The sequence below is a fragment of the Ranitomeya imitator genome, chromosome 4, assembly GCF_032444005.1.
Source record: "Ranitomeya imitator isolate aRanImi1 chromosome 4, aRanImi1.pri, whole genome shotgun sequence".
In the NCBI taxonomy this organism is placed as follows: Eukaryota; Metazoa; Chordata; class Amphibia; order Anura; family Dendrobatidae; genus Ranitomeya; species Ranitomeya imitator.
The window spans coordinates 100,279,172-100,299,631 of NC_091285.1; the positions used below are offsets into that span (position 1 = coordinate 100,279,172).

The 20,460-nt window shown below is 45.4% G+C and overlaps 1 protein-coding gene across 2 annotated transcripts in view; it reads left to right on the forward strand.

Moving 5' to 3' along the window:
• KCNMB1 (potassium calcium-activated channel subfamily M regulatory beta subunit 1) overlaps nucleotides 1-19,988 on the forward strand; it is a 573,325-nt gene extending 553,337 nt beyond the window's left edge. For both annotated transcript variants that reach the window (XM_069761972.1, XM_069761973.1), the window contains one exon: nucleotides 19,234-19,988. In XM_069761972.1, coding sequence (XP_069618073.1) covers nucleotides 19,234-19,518 — 285 coding nt within the window. In that variant the 3' untranslated portion in view covers nucleotides 19,519-19,988. The remainder of the gene's footprint in view (nucleotides 1-19,233) is intronic.
• The last annotated feature ends 472 nt before the right edge of the window (nucleotides 19,989-20,460 follow it).

Sequence of the window (20,460 nt, forward strand, 5' to 3'; positions counted from 1 at the left end):
ATCTTTGTGCAGACAGATAGCGGCGGTCACATTAAAACTGCACAGGCGCTCCTCCTGTGCAAAGATGGCAGTGGTCAGTGAATCATTTGGCTGATCCTGGCGGCGGCATGTACGTGACAGTTTTCTGCTGGTGGTACTGCACAAGAGGCTGTGTGTGTGTGGTGCATACAACGTATACAATGTGTGTGTTTGTGTGTGTGTGTGTGTGTGAGTGATGCATATGGCATATACAGTGTGTTTGTGTGTGGTGCATACGACATATACAGTGTGTGTTTGTGCAGTGCAACGGTGTTCCGATGGGAGTACCCGTGCAAGAGGCTGGTACCACTAGAAATTTCCATATTGAGACACCCATCACTTGGGTGTCCCAATATTGAGATTAGTGAACTTCCACCACTTGAAATTCTGGGATCCAGACACATCTGGGTGGAACAGGATGTGAAGACATTACAAGGTAAGTGTATATTAAGATGATATTCTATATAATTATAATAATCACAAAAGGATACAAATAAGTACAGTTGGGATTTACCAGTGACCATACCATAAACAAGAAATCAATATATCAAAGCAGCAAAGGTAATCAGTTTTTGACAATTATGAGAGACAATTACCTTTCACAACTGGTTCAGGACCCAACAAGAAGGGGGGCACTGCTAGACCTAATATTAACCAACAGGCCAGACCGCATATCAAATATAAGGGTTGGGGGTCACTTGGGAAATAGCGATCACAAAATAATAAGTTTTCAAGTATCCTTTAAAAAGATGTGTAGTAGAGGGGTTACAAGGACACTAAACTTCAGGAGGGCAAATTTCCAACGGATGAGAGAGGATCTTGGTGCAATTAACTGGGACGATATCCTGAGACACAAAAATACACAAAGAAAATGGGAGACGTTTATTAGCATCCTGGATAGGACCTGTGCACAGTATATACCGTATGGGAATAAACATACTAGAAATAGGAGGAAACCAATATGGCTAAATAGAGCTGTAAGGGGCGCAATAAGTGACAAAAAGAGAGCATTTAGAGAATTAAAGGAAGTAGGTAGTGAGGAGGCATTAAATAAATACAGAAAATTAAATAAATTCTGTAAAAAGCAAATCAAGGCAGCAAAGATTGAGACAGAGAGACTCATTGCCAGAGAGAGTAAAAATAATCCTAAAATATTCTTTAACTACATAAATAGTAAGAAACTAAAAAATGATAGTGTTGGCCCCCTTAAAAATAGTCTGGGTGAGATGGTGGATGAGGATGAGGAAAAAGCCAATATGCTAAATGACTTTTTTTCATCAGTATTTACACAAGAAAATCCCATGGCAGACAAAATGTCTAGTGATAAAAATTCCCAATTAAATGTCACCTGCTTAACGCAGCAGGAAGTGCGGCGGCGTCTAAAAATCACTAAAATTGACAAATCTCCGGGCCCGGATGGGATACACCCTCGAGTACTGCAGGAATTAAGTACAGTCATTGATAGACCATTATTTTTAATCTTTAACCCCTTCCCGACCTTTGACGCATACGCTGCGTCATGAAAATCGGTGCCATTCCGACCCATGACGCAGCATATGCGTCATGGAAAGATCGCGTCCCTGCAGGCCGGGTGAAAGGGTTAACTCCCATTTCACCCGATCTGCAGGGACAGGGGGAGTGGTAGTTTAGCCCAGGGGGGGTGGCTTCACCCCCTCGTGGCTACGATCGCTCTGATTGGCTGTTGAAAGTGAAACTGCCAATCAGAGCGATTTGTAATATTTCACCTAAAAAACTGGTGAAACATTACAATCCAGCCATGGCCGATGCTGCAATATCATCGGCCATGGCTGGAAACACTTATGTGCACCCACCCCACCCCTCCGATCGCCCCCCCAGCCCCCCGATCTGTGGTCCGCTCCCCTCCGTCCTGTGCTCCGCTCCCCCGTCCTCCTGTCCGCTTCCCCGTGCACCAATCACACCCCCCGCGCTCCAATCAAACCCCCCCGCACTCCGATCCCCCCCCGCACACAGCGACCCCCCCCGTGCTCCGATCCACCCCCCCCGCACAGCGATCCCTCACCCCGTGCTCCAATCCTTCCCCGTGCTCCAATCCTCCCTCCCGTGTTCCGATCCACCCCCCCCCATGCTCCGATCCACCCCCCCGTGCTCCGACGCCCCCCCCCCCCGTGCCCTGATCTCCCCCCCCTTATACTTACCTGGCCGCCCGAGGTCCGTCCGTCTTCTTTCCTGGGCGCCGCCATCTTCCAAAATGGCGGGCGCATGTGCAGTGCGCCCGCCGAATCTGCCGGCCGGCAGATTCGTTCCAGAGTGAATTTTGATCACTGAGATATAACCTATCTCAGTGATCAAAATAAAAAAAATAGTAAATGACTCCCCCCCCCCTTTGTCACCCCCATAGATAGGGACAATAAAAAAAATAAAGAATTTTTGTTTTTTTTCACTAAGGTTGGGGTAAGAACTAGGGTTAGGGTTAGGGGTAGGGTTAGGGTTAGGGTTAGGGTTAGGGTTAGGGGTAGGGTTAGGGGTAGGGTTAGGGGTAGGGTTAGGGCTAGGGTTAGGGCTAGGGTTAGGGTTTCGGTATGTGCACACGTATTCTGGTCCTATGCGGATTTTTCCGCAGCGGATTTGAAAAATCCACAGTGCTAAACCGCTGCCGATTTATCGTGGATTTACCGCGGTTTTTCTGCGCATTTCACTGCGGTTTTACAACTGCGATTTTCTATTGGAGCAGTTGTAAAACCGCTGCGGAATCCGCAGAAAGAAGTGACATGCTGCGGAATGTAAACCGCTGCGTTTCCGTGCAGTTTTTCCGCAGCATGTGTACAGCGATTTTTGGTTCCCATAGGTTCACATTGAACTGTAAACTCATGGGAAACTGCTGCGGATCCGCAGCGTTTTCCGCAGCGTGTGCACATACCTTTAGAATTAGGCTATGTGCACACGGTGCGGATTGGCCGCTGCGGATCCGCAGCAGTGTTCCATCAGGTTTACAGTACCATGTAAACATATGGAAAACCAAATCCGCTGTGCCCATGGTGCAGAAAATACCGCGCGGGAACGCTGCGTTGTATTTTCCGCAGCATGCCAATTCTTTGTGCGGATTCCGCAGCGTTTTACACCTGTTCCTCAATAGGAATCCACAGGTGAAATCCGCACAAAAAACACTGGAAATCCACGGTAAATCCACAGGTAAAACGCAGTGCCTTTTACCCGCGGATTTTTCAAAAATGATGCTGAAAAATCTCATACGAATCCGCAACGTTGGCACATAGCCTTAGAGTTGGGTTGGAATTAGGGTTGTGGTTAGGGTTAGGGGTGTGTTGGGGTTAGGGTTGTGGTTAGGGGTGTGTTGGGGTTAGGGTTGTGATTACGGTTACGGCTACAGTTGGGATAAGGGTTAGGGGTGTGTTGGAGGTAGAATTGAGGGGTTTCCACTGTTTAGGCACTTCAGGGGGTCTCCAAACGCAACATGACGCCACCATTGATTCCAGCCAATCTTGTATTCAAAAATTCAAATGGTGCTCCCTCACTTCCGAACCCCGACGTGTGCCCAAACAGTGGTTTACCCCCACATATGGGGTACCAGCATACTCAGGACAAACTGCGCAACAATTACTGGGGTCCAATTTCTCCTGTTACCCTTGAGAAAATAAAAAATTGCTTGCTAAAACATCATTTTTGAGGAAAGAAAAATGATTTTTTATTTTCACGGCTCTGCGTTGTAAACGTCTGTGAAGCACTTGGGGGTTCAAAGTGCTCACCACATATCTAGATAAGTTCCTTGGGGGGGTCTAGTTTCCAAAATGGGGTCACTTGTGGGGGGTTTCTACTGTTTAGGCACACCAGGGGCTCTGCAAACGCAACGTGACACCCGCAGACCATTCCATCAAAGTCTGCATTTCAAAAGTCACTACTTCCCTTCTGAGCCCCCACGTGTGCCCAAACAGTGGTTTACCCCCACACATGGGGTATCAGCGTACTCAGGAGAAACTGGACAACAACTTTTGTGGTCCAATTTCTCCTGTAACCCTTGGGAAAATAAAAAATTCTGGGCTAAAAAATTATTTTTGAGGAAAGAAAACGTATTTATTATTTTCACGGCTCTGCGTTATAAACTTCTGTAAAGCACTTGGGGGTTGAAAGTGCTCACCACACATCTAGATAAGTTCCTTTGGGGGTCTAGTTTCCAAAATGGGGTCACTTGTGGGGGGTTTCTACTGTTTAGGCACACCAGGGGCTCTGCAAACGCAACGTGACGCCCGCAGACCATTCCATCAAAGTCTGCATTTCAAAAGTCACTACTTCCCTTCTGAGCCCCCACGTGTGCCCAAACAGTGGTTTACCCCCACACATGGGGTATCAGCGTACTCAGGAGAAACTGGACAACAACTTTTGTGGTCCAATTTCTCCTGTAACCCTTGGGAAAATAAAAAATTCTGGGCTAAAAAATTATTTTTGAGGAAAGAAAACGTATTTATTATTTTCACTGCTCTGTGTTATGAACTTCTGTGAAGCACTTGGGGGTTCAAAGTGCTCACCTCACATCTAGATAAGTTCCTTTCGGGGTCTAGTTTCCAAAATGGGGTCACTTGTGGGGGGTTTCTACTGTTTAGCCACATCAGGGGCTCTGCAAACGCAACGTGACGCCCACAGAGCATTCCATCAAAGTCTGCATTTCAAAACGTCACTACTTCACTTCCGAGCCCCAGCATGTGCCTAAACAGTGGTTTACCCCCACATATGGGGTATCAGCGTACTCAGGAGAAACTGGACAACAACTTTTGGGGTCAAATTTCTCCTGTTACCCTTGGGAAAATAAAAAATTGCGGGCTAAAATTCATTTTTGAGAAAATAATTTTTTTTTTTTATTTTCATGGCTCTGCGTTATAAACTTCTGTGAAGCACTTGAGGGTTCAAAGTGCTCACTACACATCTAGATTAGTTCCTTTGGGGGTCTAGTTTCCAAAATGGGGTAATTTGTGGGGGATCTCCAATGTTTAGGCACACAGGGGCTCTCCAAACGCGACATGGTGTCCGCTAATGATTGGAGATAATTTTCCATTTAAAAAGCCAAATGGCGTGCCTTCCCTTCTGAGCCCTGCCGTGCGCCCAAACAGTGGTTTACCCCCACATATGGGGTATCTGCATACTCAGGACAAACTGGACAACAACATTTGTGGTCCAATTTCTCCTATTACCATTGGCAAAATAGGAAATTCCAGGCTAAAAAATCATTTTTGAGAAAAGAAAAATTATTTTTTATTTTCATGGCTCTGCATTATAAACTTCTGTGAAGCACCTGGGGGTTTAAAGTGCTCAGTATGCATCTAGATAAGTTCCTTGGGGGGTCTAGTTTCCAAAATGGGGTCACTTGTGGGGGAGCTCCATTGCATAGGCACACAGGGGCTCTCCAAATGCGACATGGTGTCCGCTAACGATGGAGCTAATTTTCCATTCAAAAAGTTAAAAGGCGCGCCTTCCCTTCCGAGCTCTGCCGTGTGCCCAAACAGTGGTTTACCCCCACATATGAGGTATCGGCGTACTCGGGAGAAATTGCTCAACAAATTTTAGGATCCATTTTATCCTATTGCCCATGTGAAAATGAAAAAATTGAGGCGAAAATAAATTTTTTGTGAAAAAAAAGTACTTTTTCATTTTTACGGATCAATTTGTGAAGCACCTGAGGGTTTAAAGTGCTCACTAGGCATCTAGATAAGTTCCTTGGGGGGTCCAGTTTCCAAAATGGGGTCACTTGTGGGGGAGCTCCAATGTTTAAGCACACAGGGTCTCTCCAAACGCGACATGGTGTCCGCTAACGATGGAGATAATTTTTCATTCAAAAAGTCAAATGGCGCTCCTTCCCTTCCGAGCCTTACCATGTGCCCAAACAGTGGTTTACCCCCACATGTGAAGTATCGGTGTACTCAGGAGAAATTGCCAAACAAATTTTAGGATCCATTTTATCCTGTTGTCCATGTGAAAATGAAAAAATTGAGGCTAAAAGAATTTTTTTGTGAAAAAAAAGTACTTTTTCATTTTTACGGATCAATTTGTGAAGCACCTGGGGGTTTAAAGGGCTCACTATGCATCTAGATAAGTTCCTTGGGGCGTCTAGTTTCCAAAATGGGGTCACTTGTGGGGGAGCTCCAATTTTTAGGCACACGGGGGCTCTCCAAATGTGACATGGTGTCAGCTAAAGAGTGCAGCCAATTTTTCATTCAAAAAGTCAAATGGCGCTCCTTCCCTTCCAAGCCCTGCCGTGCGCCCAAACAGTGGTTTACCCCCACATATGAGGTATCAGCGTACTCAGGACAAATTGGACAACAACTTACGTGGTTCAGTTTCTCCTTTTACCATTGGGAAAATAAAAAAATTGTTGCTGAAAAATCATTTTTGTGACTAAAAAGTTAAATGTTCATTTTTTCCTTCCATGTTGCTTCTGCTGCTGTGAAGCACCTGAAGGGTTAATAAACTTCTTGAATGTGGTTTTGTGCACCTTGAGGGGTGCAGTTTTTAGAATGGTGTCACTTTTGGGTATTTTCAGCCATATAGACCCCTCAAACTGACTTCAAATGTGAGGTGGTCCCTAAAAAAAATGGTTTTGTAAATTTCGTTGTAAAAATGAGAAATCGCTGGTCAAATTTTAACCCTTATAACTTCCTAGCAAAAAAAAATTTTGTTTCCAAAATTGTGCTGATGTAAAGTAGACGTGTGGGAAATGTTATTTATTAACTATTTTGTGTCACATAACTCTCTGGTTTAACAGAATAAAAATTCAAAATGTGAAAATTGCGAAATTTTCAAAATATTCGCCAAATTTCCGTTTTTATCACAAATAAACACAGAATTTATTGACCTAAATTTACCACTAACATGAAGCCCAATATGTCACGAAAAAACAATCTCAGAACCGCTAGGATCCATTGAAGCGTTCCTGAGTTATTACCTCATGAAGGGACACTGGTCAGAATTGCAAAAAACGGCAAGGTCTTTAAGGTCAAAATAGGCTGGGTCTTGAAGGGGTTAAAGACTCCATAATAACATGGTCTGTGCCACAGGACTGGCGTATAGCAAATGTGGTGCCAATATTCAAAAAGGGGACAAAAACTGAACTCGGAAATTATAGGCCAGTAAGCTTAACCTCTACTGTGGGTAAAATACTGGAGGGCATTCTAAGGGATGCTATACTGGAGTATCTGAAGAGGATTAACCTCATGACCCAGTATCAGCACGGGTTTACTAGGGACCGTTCATGTCAGACTAATTTGATCAGTTTCTATGAAGAGGTAAGTTCCAGATTGGACCAAGGGAACCCAGTGGATGTAGTGTATATGGACTTTTCAAAAGCTTTTGATACGGTGCCACACAAAAGGTTGATACATAAAATGAGAATAATGGGGATAGGGGAAAATATGTGCAAGTGGGTTGAGAGCTGGCTCAGGGATAGGAAACAAAGGGTGGTTATTAATGGAGCACACTCGGACTGGGTAGCGGTTAGCAGTGGGGTACCACAGGGGTCAGTATTGGGCCCTCTTCTTTTTAACATATTTATTAATGACCTTGTAGGGGGCATTCAGAGTAGAATTTCAATATTTGCAGATGACACTAAACTCTGCAGGGTAATCAATACAGAGGAGGACAATTTTATATTACAGGATGATTTATGTAAACTAGAAGCTTGGGCTGATAAATGGCAAATGAGCTTTAATGGGGATAAATGTAAGGTCATGCACTTGGGTAGAAGTAATAAGATGTATAATTATGTGCTTAATTCTAAAACTCTGGGCAAAACCGTCAATGAAAAAGACCTGGGTGTATGGGTGGATGACAAACTTAAATTCAGTGGCCAGTGTCAGGCAGCTGCTACAAAGGCAAATAAAATAATGGGATGCATTAAAAGAGGCATAGATGCTCATGAGGAGAACATAATTTTACCTCTATACAAGTCACTAGTTCGACCACACTTAGAATACTGTGCACAGTTCTGGTCTCCGGTGTTTAAGAAAGACATAGCTGAACTGGAGCGGGTGCAGAGAAGAGCGACCAAGGTTATTAGAGGACTGGGGGGTCTGCAATACCAAGATAGGTTATTACACTTGGGGCTATTTAGTTTGGAAAAACGAAGACTAAGGGGTGATCTTATTTTAATGTATAAATATATGAGGGGACAGTACAAAGACCTTTCTGATGATCTTTTTAATCATAGACCTGAAACAGGGACAAGGGGGCATCCTCTGCGGTTGGAGGAAAAAAGGTTTAAGCATAATAACAGACGCGGATTCTTTACTGTAAGAGCAGTGAGACTATGGAACTCTCTGCCGTATGATGTTGTAATGAGTGATTCATTACTTAAATTTAAGAGGGGACTGGATACCTTTCTGGAAAAGTATAATGTTACAGGGTATATACACTAGATTCCTTGATAGGGCGTTGATCCAGGGAACTAGTCTGATTGCCGTATGTGGAGTCGGGAAGGAATTTTTTTCCCCAATGTGGAGCTTACTCTTTGCACATGGGTTTTTTTTGCCTTCCTCTGGATCAACATGTTAGGTTAGGCTATGGGTTGAACTAGATGGACATATAGTCTTCCTTCAACCTTAATAACTATGTAACTATGTAACTAGATAAGCACAGTATAGGTATACAAAGCTTCAGCATAATGTCCTGTTCAGGATATTTCTGTAGGTAAGTGATTGATATAGTGCATAGAAGTAACAAAGACCAGGCCTGGCCATAAAGTGTATCCTTTACTCCTACTCGCCCTCACTTTCAATCATTAAGTGAGCTTTGACGAATAGAGTCCCTCCCACCCACATAGTGTGAAAGTCACAAGAGGATTTGGGAAACAAGGTATTCACAAAATAACTTTTCTATAGTAGCTAGTTCACATAAAAGAGACTTTTAAAGTAGTGGGCAAACCCTTTAAATCCCTTTTGGAGGCTAAATCACAATTTGATTGCTTCCAGCAGAACATGACCACCACATCCCGCCGAAGTTTGAAAAGGATGGGTGCACTGAATATCCTTTTGCACCATCTCTGTCTTTTGAATCTATACTTAGTTTAGAATTACAAATTCCACTATAAAATACGGATATATAAATATGTAAAGTAGTTATAATTGTCTACTTTTATATAGTTTATTTTGATCAATAGTTTGCATTAATATTTTAATTTAACCCCTCTGTGACCTTGGACGTACTATCCCGTCGAGGTGCCCTGGGCCTATCTGACCCTTGACGGGATAGTACGTCCTGCCCTTTAATGCGATACCGCGACTTAAGTCGCGGTGATCGCATTAAAATTCCGACGCCATCTCACCTGGGGGGAGATGGCCTCGGCATCCAGGGCATTGTCGCCGCCCACCCACCCTCTCGATCGCTGTGATTGGCTGTTCAATTCTGAACAGCCAATCACAGCCATTCTCATTGTTTCAGCCAATCGGAGCGGCTGAAACAATGAGGTCACAGGCTAGGATCGAGTACCGATGTACTCGATCCTAGGTCCGGTGCCTGGCAACGCCAGGCACCGGCAAGAACACCCCGGATTGGCGCGATCGCCAATCGCATCGATCGCGCCAATCGCAGGGCACCGCGCGGTATTACCGCACTGTGCCCTGCCGGAACCTGCGTGGATCGGTGCTCTAGTAGCACCGATCCTAGGATAGGACACAGTGCAGGCCCAGCAGGGCCTGCAGGAGCCGATTGGCGCGATCGATGTCATCGTCGATCGTGCCAATCACAGGGCGCAGCGGCGATCACGCTGTGACCGCTCTGTGCCCTGCAGGTGACCTGGCTATGACCTGCCTAGGATGGCGCGAACAGATCCGATCCTAGGCAGGTCACAGCCAGGTCACCAGGAAAGCTCTGATTGGTGGGATCGATGTTATGGTCGATCCCACCAATGACAGGTCACAGCAGCAGCATGACCGCTCTGTGACCTGTCTGTGTCACCTGCCTGACCTGTGTATGACCGCTCTGCAGGGTCCTCATTCTAGCTGAGGATTCCTACAGAGCGGTCATACTGCTGGATCTCCTGGCTTGATCTCTCTGCTGAATCTACCTTCTGTGCTGGGTATTGTGGTGCCACAGCAGCCTGTAGCACCACAATCCCTGCTAAAGAAAGAAGACAACTAAACGTAAGTTTTATCCCTGATCCCTGCCCAATCCCCGTTCATCCGTGCCCAATCCCCGTTCATCCACCCCAATCCCCGTTCATCCACCCCAATCCCCGTTCATCCACCCCAATCCCCCCTTCCCCCTCTTTTTACCCCCTCCACCCCCATTTGTGCCGCCTCCGTGCGCACATTTAGTAGCCGCCGAGCGTTGATTGGTGACTCAGTTCACCGATCAACGCTCGCGCTCGCTTTTTTTCCCTCGCCCCCGTTGCGCCAACTCCGTACACACATTCCGCAGCCGCCAAAGTTTGATAAGTGACGCAGTTCACTTATCAGAGTTTGTGACTGCCGTTTTCCTTTTTTTTTTTTTCACCCCCCTTTTGCGCCACCTGACTACAACCGTACGTTTTGATCACTGATCCCTGCCCAATCCCCACTTCCACCCCCATCTTCCTTCCCCCTCTTTTTACCCCCCTTTGCACCTCCTTCCGTGCGCCCATTTAACAGCCGCCGAACGTTGATTGGTGACGCAGTTCACCGATCAACGCTCGCGCTCGCTTTTTTTCCCTCACCCCCGTTGCGCCAACTCCGTACACACATCCCGCAGCCGCCAAAGTTTGATAAGTGACGCAGTTCACTTATCAGAGTTTGTGCCTGCCGTTTTCCTTTTTTTTTTTTTTCACCCCCCTTTTGCGCCACCTGACTACAACCGTACGTTTTGATCACTGATCCCTGCCCAATCCCCACTTCCACCCCATCTCCCTTCCCCCTCTTTTTACCCCCCTTTGCACCTCCTTCCGTGCGCCCATTTAACAGCCGCCGAACGTTGATTGGTGACGCAGTTCACCGATCAACGCTCGCGCTCGCTTTTTTTCCCTCACCCCCGTTGCGCCAACTCCGTACACACATCCCGCAGCCGCCAAAGTTTGATAAGTGACGCAGTTCACTTATCAGAGTTTGTGCCTGCCGTTTTCCTTTTTTTTTTTTTTTCACCCCCCTTTTGCGCCACCTGACTACAACCGTACGTTTTGATCACTGATCCCTGCCCAATCCCCACTTCCACCCCCATCTCCCTTCCCCCTCTTTTTACGCAGCCCGCCAAACTTTGATAAGTGACGCAGTTCTCTTATCAGAGTTTGTGCCTGCCTTCTTTTTTTTTTTTTACAGGTTTTTCTTCTCCTTTTAGCATCTTCTTTTCAGATAAGTTTGCACAAATCACTATCCCCCCACACATACACATACAGTTATCAATAAAGTGCACCCAATCACCATATTCACACAAAAATGTCCCGCTCGTCCCGTTCGTCCCAACAGCGCTATTCATTGGAGGAGGCATATGCTTTCCTTGCCTCCAACACTGATAGCGAGGGAGAGGATCCCACTTTTCTTCACTTTTCTGATTCTTCATCCTCTTCCTCCTCCTCCTCCTCTTCCTCCTCATCTTCCTCCTCGGGTCCTGCGGAACCACCACGCAGACGCCCCAGGACAGAAGATGAGGCAGCCCCCACCACTCCTGAACCAGCGCTCCCCACTGCGGAACCCACATGGACCTCGCCCCCCGAAAATTACGAGCCACTGATTCCTGATTTTGTGGCAGAATCAGGAATCAAGTTTGACACCACGGGCCTCACAGAAACAGACTTTTTCAAAGTCTTTTTCTCTGAGGATTTTATTAACCTCATGGTGGAGCAAACTAATTTGTATGCTCGTCAATTTTTGGAGCAAAACCCCGGTACATCATTTTCCAACTGGTCTCCTGTAGACGCAGTTGAAATGATGCAGTTTTGGGGCCTGGTCCTCCACATGGGGATCGTGAAGAAGCCAGAAATGCGGCAATATTGGAGTGTAGATGTTTTATATAACACTCCAGTATTCCGAATGGCCATGGTTCGGAGACGTTTTGAGGCCATCCATAAATTCCTGCATTATTCCGATAATGCACAGTGTCCCGCACGAGATGACCCCAACTTTGACCGTCTGTTCAAAGTTCGGCTGGTCATCGAACACTTCAACAAAAAGTTTTCTGAAGTGTACGTGTCCAAAAGGGACATCTGCGTGGATGAGTCCTTGGTCCATTTTAAGGGGCGGCTCGGATTCCGTCAATACCTGCCCAACAAAAGGGCCAGGTACGGAATCAAACTCTACAAGCTGTGTGAGAGTGCCTCAGGGTACATCCACAGGTTTAGAGTGTATGAAGGGAAGGACAGCAGGATTGAACCCCCTGAGTGTCCTCCTGTCCTGGGAGTGAGTGGGAAGATCGTGTGGGATTTGGTGCGCCCACTGCTGGATAAAGGTTATCACCTCTATACTGATAACTTTTATACCAGCATCCCACTCTACAAATCCCTCTCTGCGCGAGGTACCGCAGCCTGCGGTACTGTGCGCAAAAATCAGAGAGGCCTCCCAAAGACGCTACTTCGGCAGATGCTCAGAAAAGGTGAGAGCAAGGCCCAATGTAGCGACCACCTGCTGGTGGTCAAGTACAAGGACAAGAGGGATGTTATTCTCTTGACCACCATACATGGTGATGGCAGAGCCCTCAGCACTGTACAGGGTACCTCTACACAGGTCTGCAAACCGGACTGTGTACTGGGCTACAACAAAAGCATGGGGGGGGGTTGATCTCTCTGATCAACTCCTCCAACCATACAGTGCTTTGAGAAAGGCCAAGGTGTGGTACAAAAAGTTGGCCGTCCCCATCGTACAAATGGCAATGCTCAACGCTTTCCTGCTGTTACGATGTGCACGCCACACCAATACGTCGTACCTTCAGTTCCAGGAGGTAGTGGTTAAGGCCCTGATATTTGGTACTCCGGAAGGAGAGGGCCCCAGTACTTCCGGAACTGAAGGTGCTCGTATCGTACCAGGCCAGCATTTTCCGGGGGTGGTCCCGCCAACCGGCAGAAAAGGTAAGCCGCAAAAAAGGTGCCGAGTGTGTTACAAAAGGGGAATACGCAAGGACACCATTTATCAATGCGACACCTGCCCCGAAAAACCTGGCCTGTGTATGAAGGATTGCTTCAGATTGTACCACACCTCCATGCACTACTAATTTACTTTACAAGAAAGCGTACATTAGTTCCAAAAAGGGGGCACATCTAGATAAGTTCCTTGGGGGGGGTCTAGGTTCCAAAATGATGTCACTTGTGGTTTTTTTTTTACTGTTTAGGCACATCAGGGGCTCTGCAAACGGAACATGACGACCGCAGACCATTTCTGCATTCCAAAACGTCACAACTTCCCTTTCGAGCCCCAACGTGTGCCTAAACAGTTTTTTTCCCACATATGGCGTACCAGCGTAATCAGAACAATTTGGACAACAATTTTTGGGGTCCAATTTCTCCTGGTACCCTTGGGAAAATTAAAAATTGGGGACTAAAATATCATTTTTGTGGGAAAAAATAGGATTTTTTATTTTCACGCCTGGGCATTATAAACTTTAGTGAAGCACGTGGGGGTTCAAAATTCTCACCACACAACTAGATAAGTTCCTTATGGGGTACAGTTTCCAAAATGGGGTCACTTGTGGGGGGTTTCTACTGTTTAGTCACATCAGGGGCTCTGCAAATGGAACATGATGCCAGCAGAACATTCCATCAAAGTCTGCATTCCAAAACGTCACTACTTCCCTTTCGAGCCCCAACGTGTGCCCAAACAGTAGTTCCTCCCCACATATGGGGTATCAGCGTACTCAGTACAAATTGGACAACAACTTTTGGGGTCCAATTTCTCCTGGTACCCTTGGGAAAATTAAAAATTGGGGACTAAAATATCATTTTTGTAGGAAAAAATAAGATTTTTTATTTTCACGCCTGGGCATTATAAACTTTAGTGAAGCACGTGGGGGTTCAAAATTCTCACCACACAACTAGATAAGTTCCTTAGAGGGTCTAGTTTCCAAAATGGGGTCACTTGTGGGGGGTTTCCACTGTTTAGGCACATCATGGGCTCTCCAAACGCGACATGGCGTCTGATCTCAATTCCAGCCAAATTTAGCTTGAAAAAGTCAAACGGCGCTCCTTTCCTTCTGAGCCCTGCCATGCGCCCAAACAGTGGTTCCCCCCAAATATGGGGTATCAGCGTACTCAGGACAAATTGGACAACAACTTTTGGGGTCCAATTTCTCCTTTTACCCTTGAGAAAATAAAAAATTGGGGACTAAACGATCATGTTTGTGGAAAAAAATAGGAATTTTTTTTTTCACGCCCGGGCGTTATAAACTTTCGTGAAGCACTTGGGGGATAAAAGTGCTCATGACACATCTAGATAAGTTCCTTAGGGGGTCTAGTTTCCAAAATGGGGTCACTTGTGAGGGGTTTCCACTGTTTAGGCACATCAGGGGGTCTCCAAACGCGACATGGCGTCCGATCTCAATTCCAGCCAAATTTAGCTTGAAAAAGTCAAACGGCGCTCCTTTCCTTCTGAGCCCTGCCATGCGCCCAAACAGTGGTTCCCCCCAAATATGGGGTATCAGCGTACTCAGGACAAATTGGACAACAACTTTTGGGGTCCAATTTCTCCTTTTACCCTTGAGAAAATAAAAAATTGGAGACTAAACGATCATGTTTGTGGAAAAAAATAGGAATTTTTTTTTTCACGCCCGGGCTTTATAAACTTTCGTGAAGCACTTGGGGGATAAAAGTGCTCATGACACATCTAGATAAGTTCCTTAGGGGGTCTAGTTTCCAAAATGGGGTCATTTGTGGGGGGTTTCCACTGTTTAGGCACATCAGGGGGTCGCCAAACGCGACATGGCGTCCGATCTCAATTCCAGCCAAATTTAGCTTGAAAAAGTCAAACGGCGCTCCTTTCCTTCTGAGCCCTGCCATGCGCCCAAACAGTGGTCCCCCCCACATATGGGGTATCAGCGTGCTCAGGACAAATTGGACAACAACTTTTGGGGTCCAATTTCTCCTTTTACCCTTGAGAAAATAAAAAATTGGGGACTAAACGATCATGTTTGTGGAAAAAATAGGATTTTTTTTTTTCACGCCCGGGCGTTATAAACTTTCGTGAAGCACTTGGGGGATAAAAGTGCTCATGACACATCTAGATAAGTTCCTTAGGGGGTCTAGTTTCCAAAATGGGGTCATTTATGGGGGGTTTCCACTGTTTAGGCACATCAGGGGGTCGCCAAACGCGACATGGCGTCCGATCTCAATTCCAGCCAAATTTAGCTTGAAAAAGTCAAACGGCGCTCCTTTCCTTCTGAGCCCTGCCATGCGCCCAAACAGTGGTCCCCCCCACATATGGGGTATCAGCGTACTCAGGACAAATTGGACAACAACTTTTGGGGTCCAATTTCTCCTTTTACCCTTGAGAAAATAAAAAATTGGGGACTAAACGATCATGTTTGTGGAAAAAATAGGATTTTTTTTTTTCACGCCCGGGCGTTATAAACTTTCGTGAAGCACTTGGGGGATAAAAGTGCTCATGACACATCTAGATAAGTTCCTTAGGGGGTCTAGTTTCCAAAATGGGGTCATTTGTGGGGGGTTTCCACTGTTTAGGCACATCAGGGGGTCGCCAAACGCGACATGGCGTCCGATCTCAATTCCAGCCAAATTTAGCTTGAAAAAGTCAAACGGCGCTCCTTTCCTTCTGAGCCCTGCCATGCGCCCAAAAAGTGGTTCCCCCTCACATGTGGGGTATCAGCGTACTCAGGATAAATTGGACAACAACTTTTGAGGTCCATTTTCTCTTTTTACCCTTGGGAAATTAAAAACATTATTGCTGAAAGATCATTTTTGTGACTAAAAAGTAAAATGTTAATTTTTTCCTTCCATGTTGCTTCTGCTGCTGTGAATCACCTGAAGGGTTAATAAACTTCTTGAATGTGGTTTTGAGCACCTTGAGGGGTGCAGTTTTTAGAATGGTGTCGCTTTTGGGTATTTTCTGCCATATAGACCCTTCAAAATGACTTCAAATGTGAGGTGGTCCCTAAAAAAAATGGTTTTGTAAATTTGGTTGTAAAAATGAGAAATTGCTGGTCAAATTTTAACCCTTATAACTTCCTTGAAAAAAAAAAGTTTGTTTCAAAAATTGTGCTGATGTAAAGTAGACATGTGGGAAATGTTATTTATTAACTATATTGTGTCACATAACTCTCTGGTTTAACAGAATAAAAATTCAAAGTTGGAAAATTGTGAAATTTTCAAAATTTTAGCCAAATTTCCGTTTTTTTCACAAATAAACGCAAGTTATATCGAAGAAATTTTAGTACTATCATGAAGTACAATATGTTACAAGAAAACAATCTCAGAATCGCTAAGATCCGTTGAAGCGTTTCGGAGTTATAACCTCATAAAGGGACAGTGGTCAGAATTGTAAAAATTGGCCTGGTCATTGACGTGCAAACCACCCTTGGGGGTAAAGGGGTTAAATACAAAAGATGAAAAATCAGAACACATATAATGGAAATATTTCCATTTATTTTTGTTTTGGACCTACCCCTGCCTTTGGCTTAACAACACTGATGTACAAAACGAGATACGGCCATGTGAAAATGGCTTATGTCTGATATTAAGAGAAAAAAAATTCTCATCTCCAATACAAATGTGGCTGTAACATCCCTGTCGGCATCACTGCATGGCTTCCCATCTCCCCTCTTACTCACTAATCAGTGCCATGCTGTGAGTTCTGTCCTCTGCTGGCTCCCTGCTCTGGGCCTCATGTCCTTGCTTGTTGCAGACCCCCCGGCTGTATTCTTAGGGCGGTGGCCCTGGAACTTCCTGCTTCTTATTGTGACTGTGTGCATCTTCCTAAGGTGTCCCCTGCCAATTATTGAGAGGCATCGGGGACTTAAGGCCCCTTCACATTAAGCGACGCTGCAGCGATACCGACAACGATCCGGATCGCTGCAGCGTCGCTGTTTGGTCGCTGGAGAGCTGTCACACAGACCGCTCTCCAGCGACCAACGATGCCGGTAACCAGGGTAAACATCGGGTAACTAAGCGCAGGGCCGCGCTTAGCAACCCGATGTTTACCCTGGTTACCATCCTAAAAGTAAAAAAAACCAAACACTAGATACTTACCTACAGCCGTCTGTCCTCCAGCGCTGCGCTCTGCTTCTCTGCTCTCCTCCTGTACTGGCTGTGAGCCGGAAAGCAGAGCGGTGACGTCACCGCTCTGCTTTCCGGCTCACAGACAGTACAGGAGGAGAGCAGAGCACAGCGCTGGAGGACAGACGGCTGTAGGTAAGTATGTACTGTTTGTTTTTTTTTACTTTTAGCATGGTAACCAGGGTAAACATCGGGTTACTAAGCGCGGCCCTGCGCTTAGTTACCCGATGTTTACCCTGGTTACCAGTGAAGACATCGCTGGATCGGTGTCACACATGCCGATCCAGCGATGTCAGCAGGAGTCCAGAGACGAAATAAAGTTCTGGACTTTCTTCAGCGACCAACGATCTCCCAGCAGGGGCCTGATCGTTGGTCGCTGTCACACATAACGATTTCATTAACGATATCGTTGCTACGTCACAAATAGCAACGATATCGTTAACAATATCGTTATGTGTGAAGGTACCTTTAAGGCATTCCCACTCCTAGGGGGAGGTCTGAGTAACAAATTTAGTGTCTTGCTTGTGAGATGCCAGATCCTGTTTTGCCTTAGCTCTCATGTCAGCCACCCAGGGGGGCTTCATACCCTGGCATGTACCTTTGTCTCTTGTTTCAGCCACCCAGGGGGGCTTCATACCCTGGTCTGAGTCCTTTCTTCTGTGCCTAGTCTCGTTCATGTCCCTGTCTCAACTTAGTCCAATACCTGTGTCTGTTTGTATCCCTGTTTGTGGCCTTTCTTATTCCGCTGTGTGTTTCCTTGTGTTCACTCCTTCTGCTCTTTGCTCCGCCTCCTGCGTCTCTGCTCTTTCCTCCGCCTCCTGCAGCTCTGCTCTTTGCTCCACCTCCTGCGGTTCTGCTCTTTGCTCCGGCTCCTGCAGATGTGCTCTTTGCTCCACCTCCTGCAGTTCTGCTCTTTGCTTCGCCTCCTGTGGTTCTGCTCTACACCCATCTTGCCTCCTGCAGCTCTGTCCTGCTTTCCGCATTGTGAGGCTTTGCTCTGCTCCCACTCCATGCCCTGCATGTCCTTGTCCCTCTAGTCTCTACTGGTTCCTACCTGCTCCCTTATTCTACTCATTCCATCCTGTGTTCCCATGTCTCCTGAAACAGTTCCTGTACCTCCAGTCTGAACTGGTTACTTACAATTCCTGTCCCTTCAGTCGGAACTGGTTCCTATCTGTTCCGTACTCATACCTGCCTTTGTTCCTGTCCTACCCGAACCAGTTCTAGTCCCGCTAGCCGTGTGCACCTGCCTAGAGTGCCTGCCTGCCTCCCTAGAGTGCCTGCCTGCCTCCCTAGAGTGCCCGCCTGCCTGCTAAGAGTGCCTGCCGTGCCAGCCGTGCCTGCCAAGAGTGCTAGCCATGCCTGCCAGAGTGTCAGCTGTGCCCGCCTGCCAGAGTGCTAGCTGTGCCCGCCAAAGTACCAGTCGTGCCTATCTGTACTGGATCGCACCTGTCACTTGTGTTTTGTCCCTCAGTGGGATCAGCTGCCACAGACAGACACCATGCTGGAGTGGTACCTGGCAGATACCTGCCACTCAAGCCTGAACTCACCATCAGAGGCTCCAGTGACAACCAAGGTAGCTGCTTTGTCATGCCCCTTCCAGGGTAGTCTGGTTTGTGGCACAGTGGGGCCAAAATCCTCTCTCATGCCACCCAGTCAGGGCGTGAGCGTGACAGTGGCAATGAGAGTAAATACCTTAATCAATTACCAGTTTCTAGCAATCTAGTACAAATAAATTGTAAAATTACATTTTTCAAGAAGGTAATACAGCTTTTTCTTGAAGTCACTCAATGGATCGACAAACATGACATATCATGGTAGGAAGTTGCATATTCTCCACTCGTATAGTATAGAACTAAAGACCTATGAAAATAGTGAAATCTTCCTTTATATTAAAGCCTTGAAATAGTAACAGACCAAACAAAAAGATCTGTGCACTGTTTATTAATCTATCTGTTTGTAGTATTTAGATTAACCCTATGTATGTTCAGTGTGGCTGCATGTAATTTTTACTCACGGATATTCAGAATTGTGATACTTTTTTTTTCTCTTTCCAGTGCACCTATATTCCTGACTGTAAGGAGAACAACACTGAAGTGGAAATTCATGTACAAGAAATTCAGGGAAAATTCAATAAGTTCTCTTCATTTCCATGTTATTTTGATCCTAAGGGAAGAGAAAAAAGCATTATTTTAATAAGGAAGTTTGGACCTCAAAAGATGATCTCATACTTTTTCTGGCCAACATCTATGTTTACAGTTGGACTTTTTGTGGTTATTATTGTAAAAATAAGTCAGTATTCTGCCATGGCTTCTGTACAAGCAAATCGATCAAATACTTGATCTTGTTATTTTTTCTACATATTTCATACATATTCATACATGTTTAATATTACCCACACATGCTAATTATATATCACTAACACAATTCTAATAATGTGGTATTACACAATGCAGAAATATACAGTAGTTTAATTTGATTATACTATTAATTTTATTCACTTATTAGTGATTTTATAGCTATATATGAAAGTTTGAAGACTAACTAACATACCTACTCCATTATTACACAGATTGACATAGGTTAATAAATGTTACCTACGTGCACATGCTAATTTGTTCATTTACAGGAAGTACAACAAAAATGTTTTCTAAAGGCTTGCACGACTTATGCTGTCAACAAATTGTTTGATATTGACGCACATTACTCTGATTGTTAATGTTAATGTTATTTTTCTCCTTTCCTTCCTCCATCATATCCTGCCCCTTTCCCACCTCCCTTTGCCTCCCTCCCCTACCCACCCCTCTTAACTACCCTGTTCTAGCTGAAAAATCCAATAAATCTTTTGGAAAAAAAAAATCATTTTCTAAAGCATTAAATAACTTACTTAGCAATTACAGTAAATGCAGAGGAATAAAAACTTGAGGTTTAAACATCAAGGTGGATTGCTGTTGAGGGGAAAAAGACAAAAAAATCTTTAAATCTTTAGCTTAGTGAGTGTGAATGAGCTGAGTGTGAACGGCGGTGTGTGACTTGTGATTCAGTGACTTTGGATTCAGGGAGTTTCCAAGGGAGGAATTACAGAATTGCTGTCTGTATTTTATTAATACTTTGCATTTATTTTTTATTTAACTTTTCTGTCTGGAACATTCCCCATTAGGAAATGAGCTCCACTATTGTTAATGCCATCCAGTATACATCTTGCCACATGTATGCAATCCTTGAGCAGCTGGTCGAGGGTGCATACTGCTGTGCAAGATGTCAGCACGTTGTGCATTTGAAAG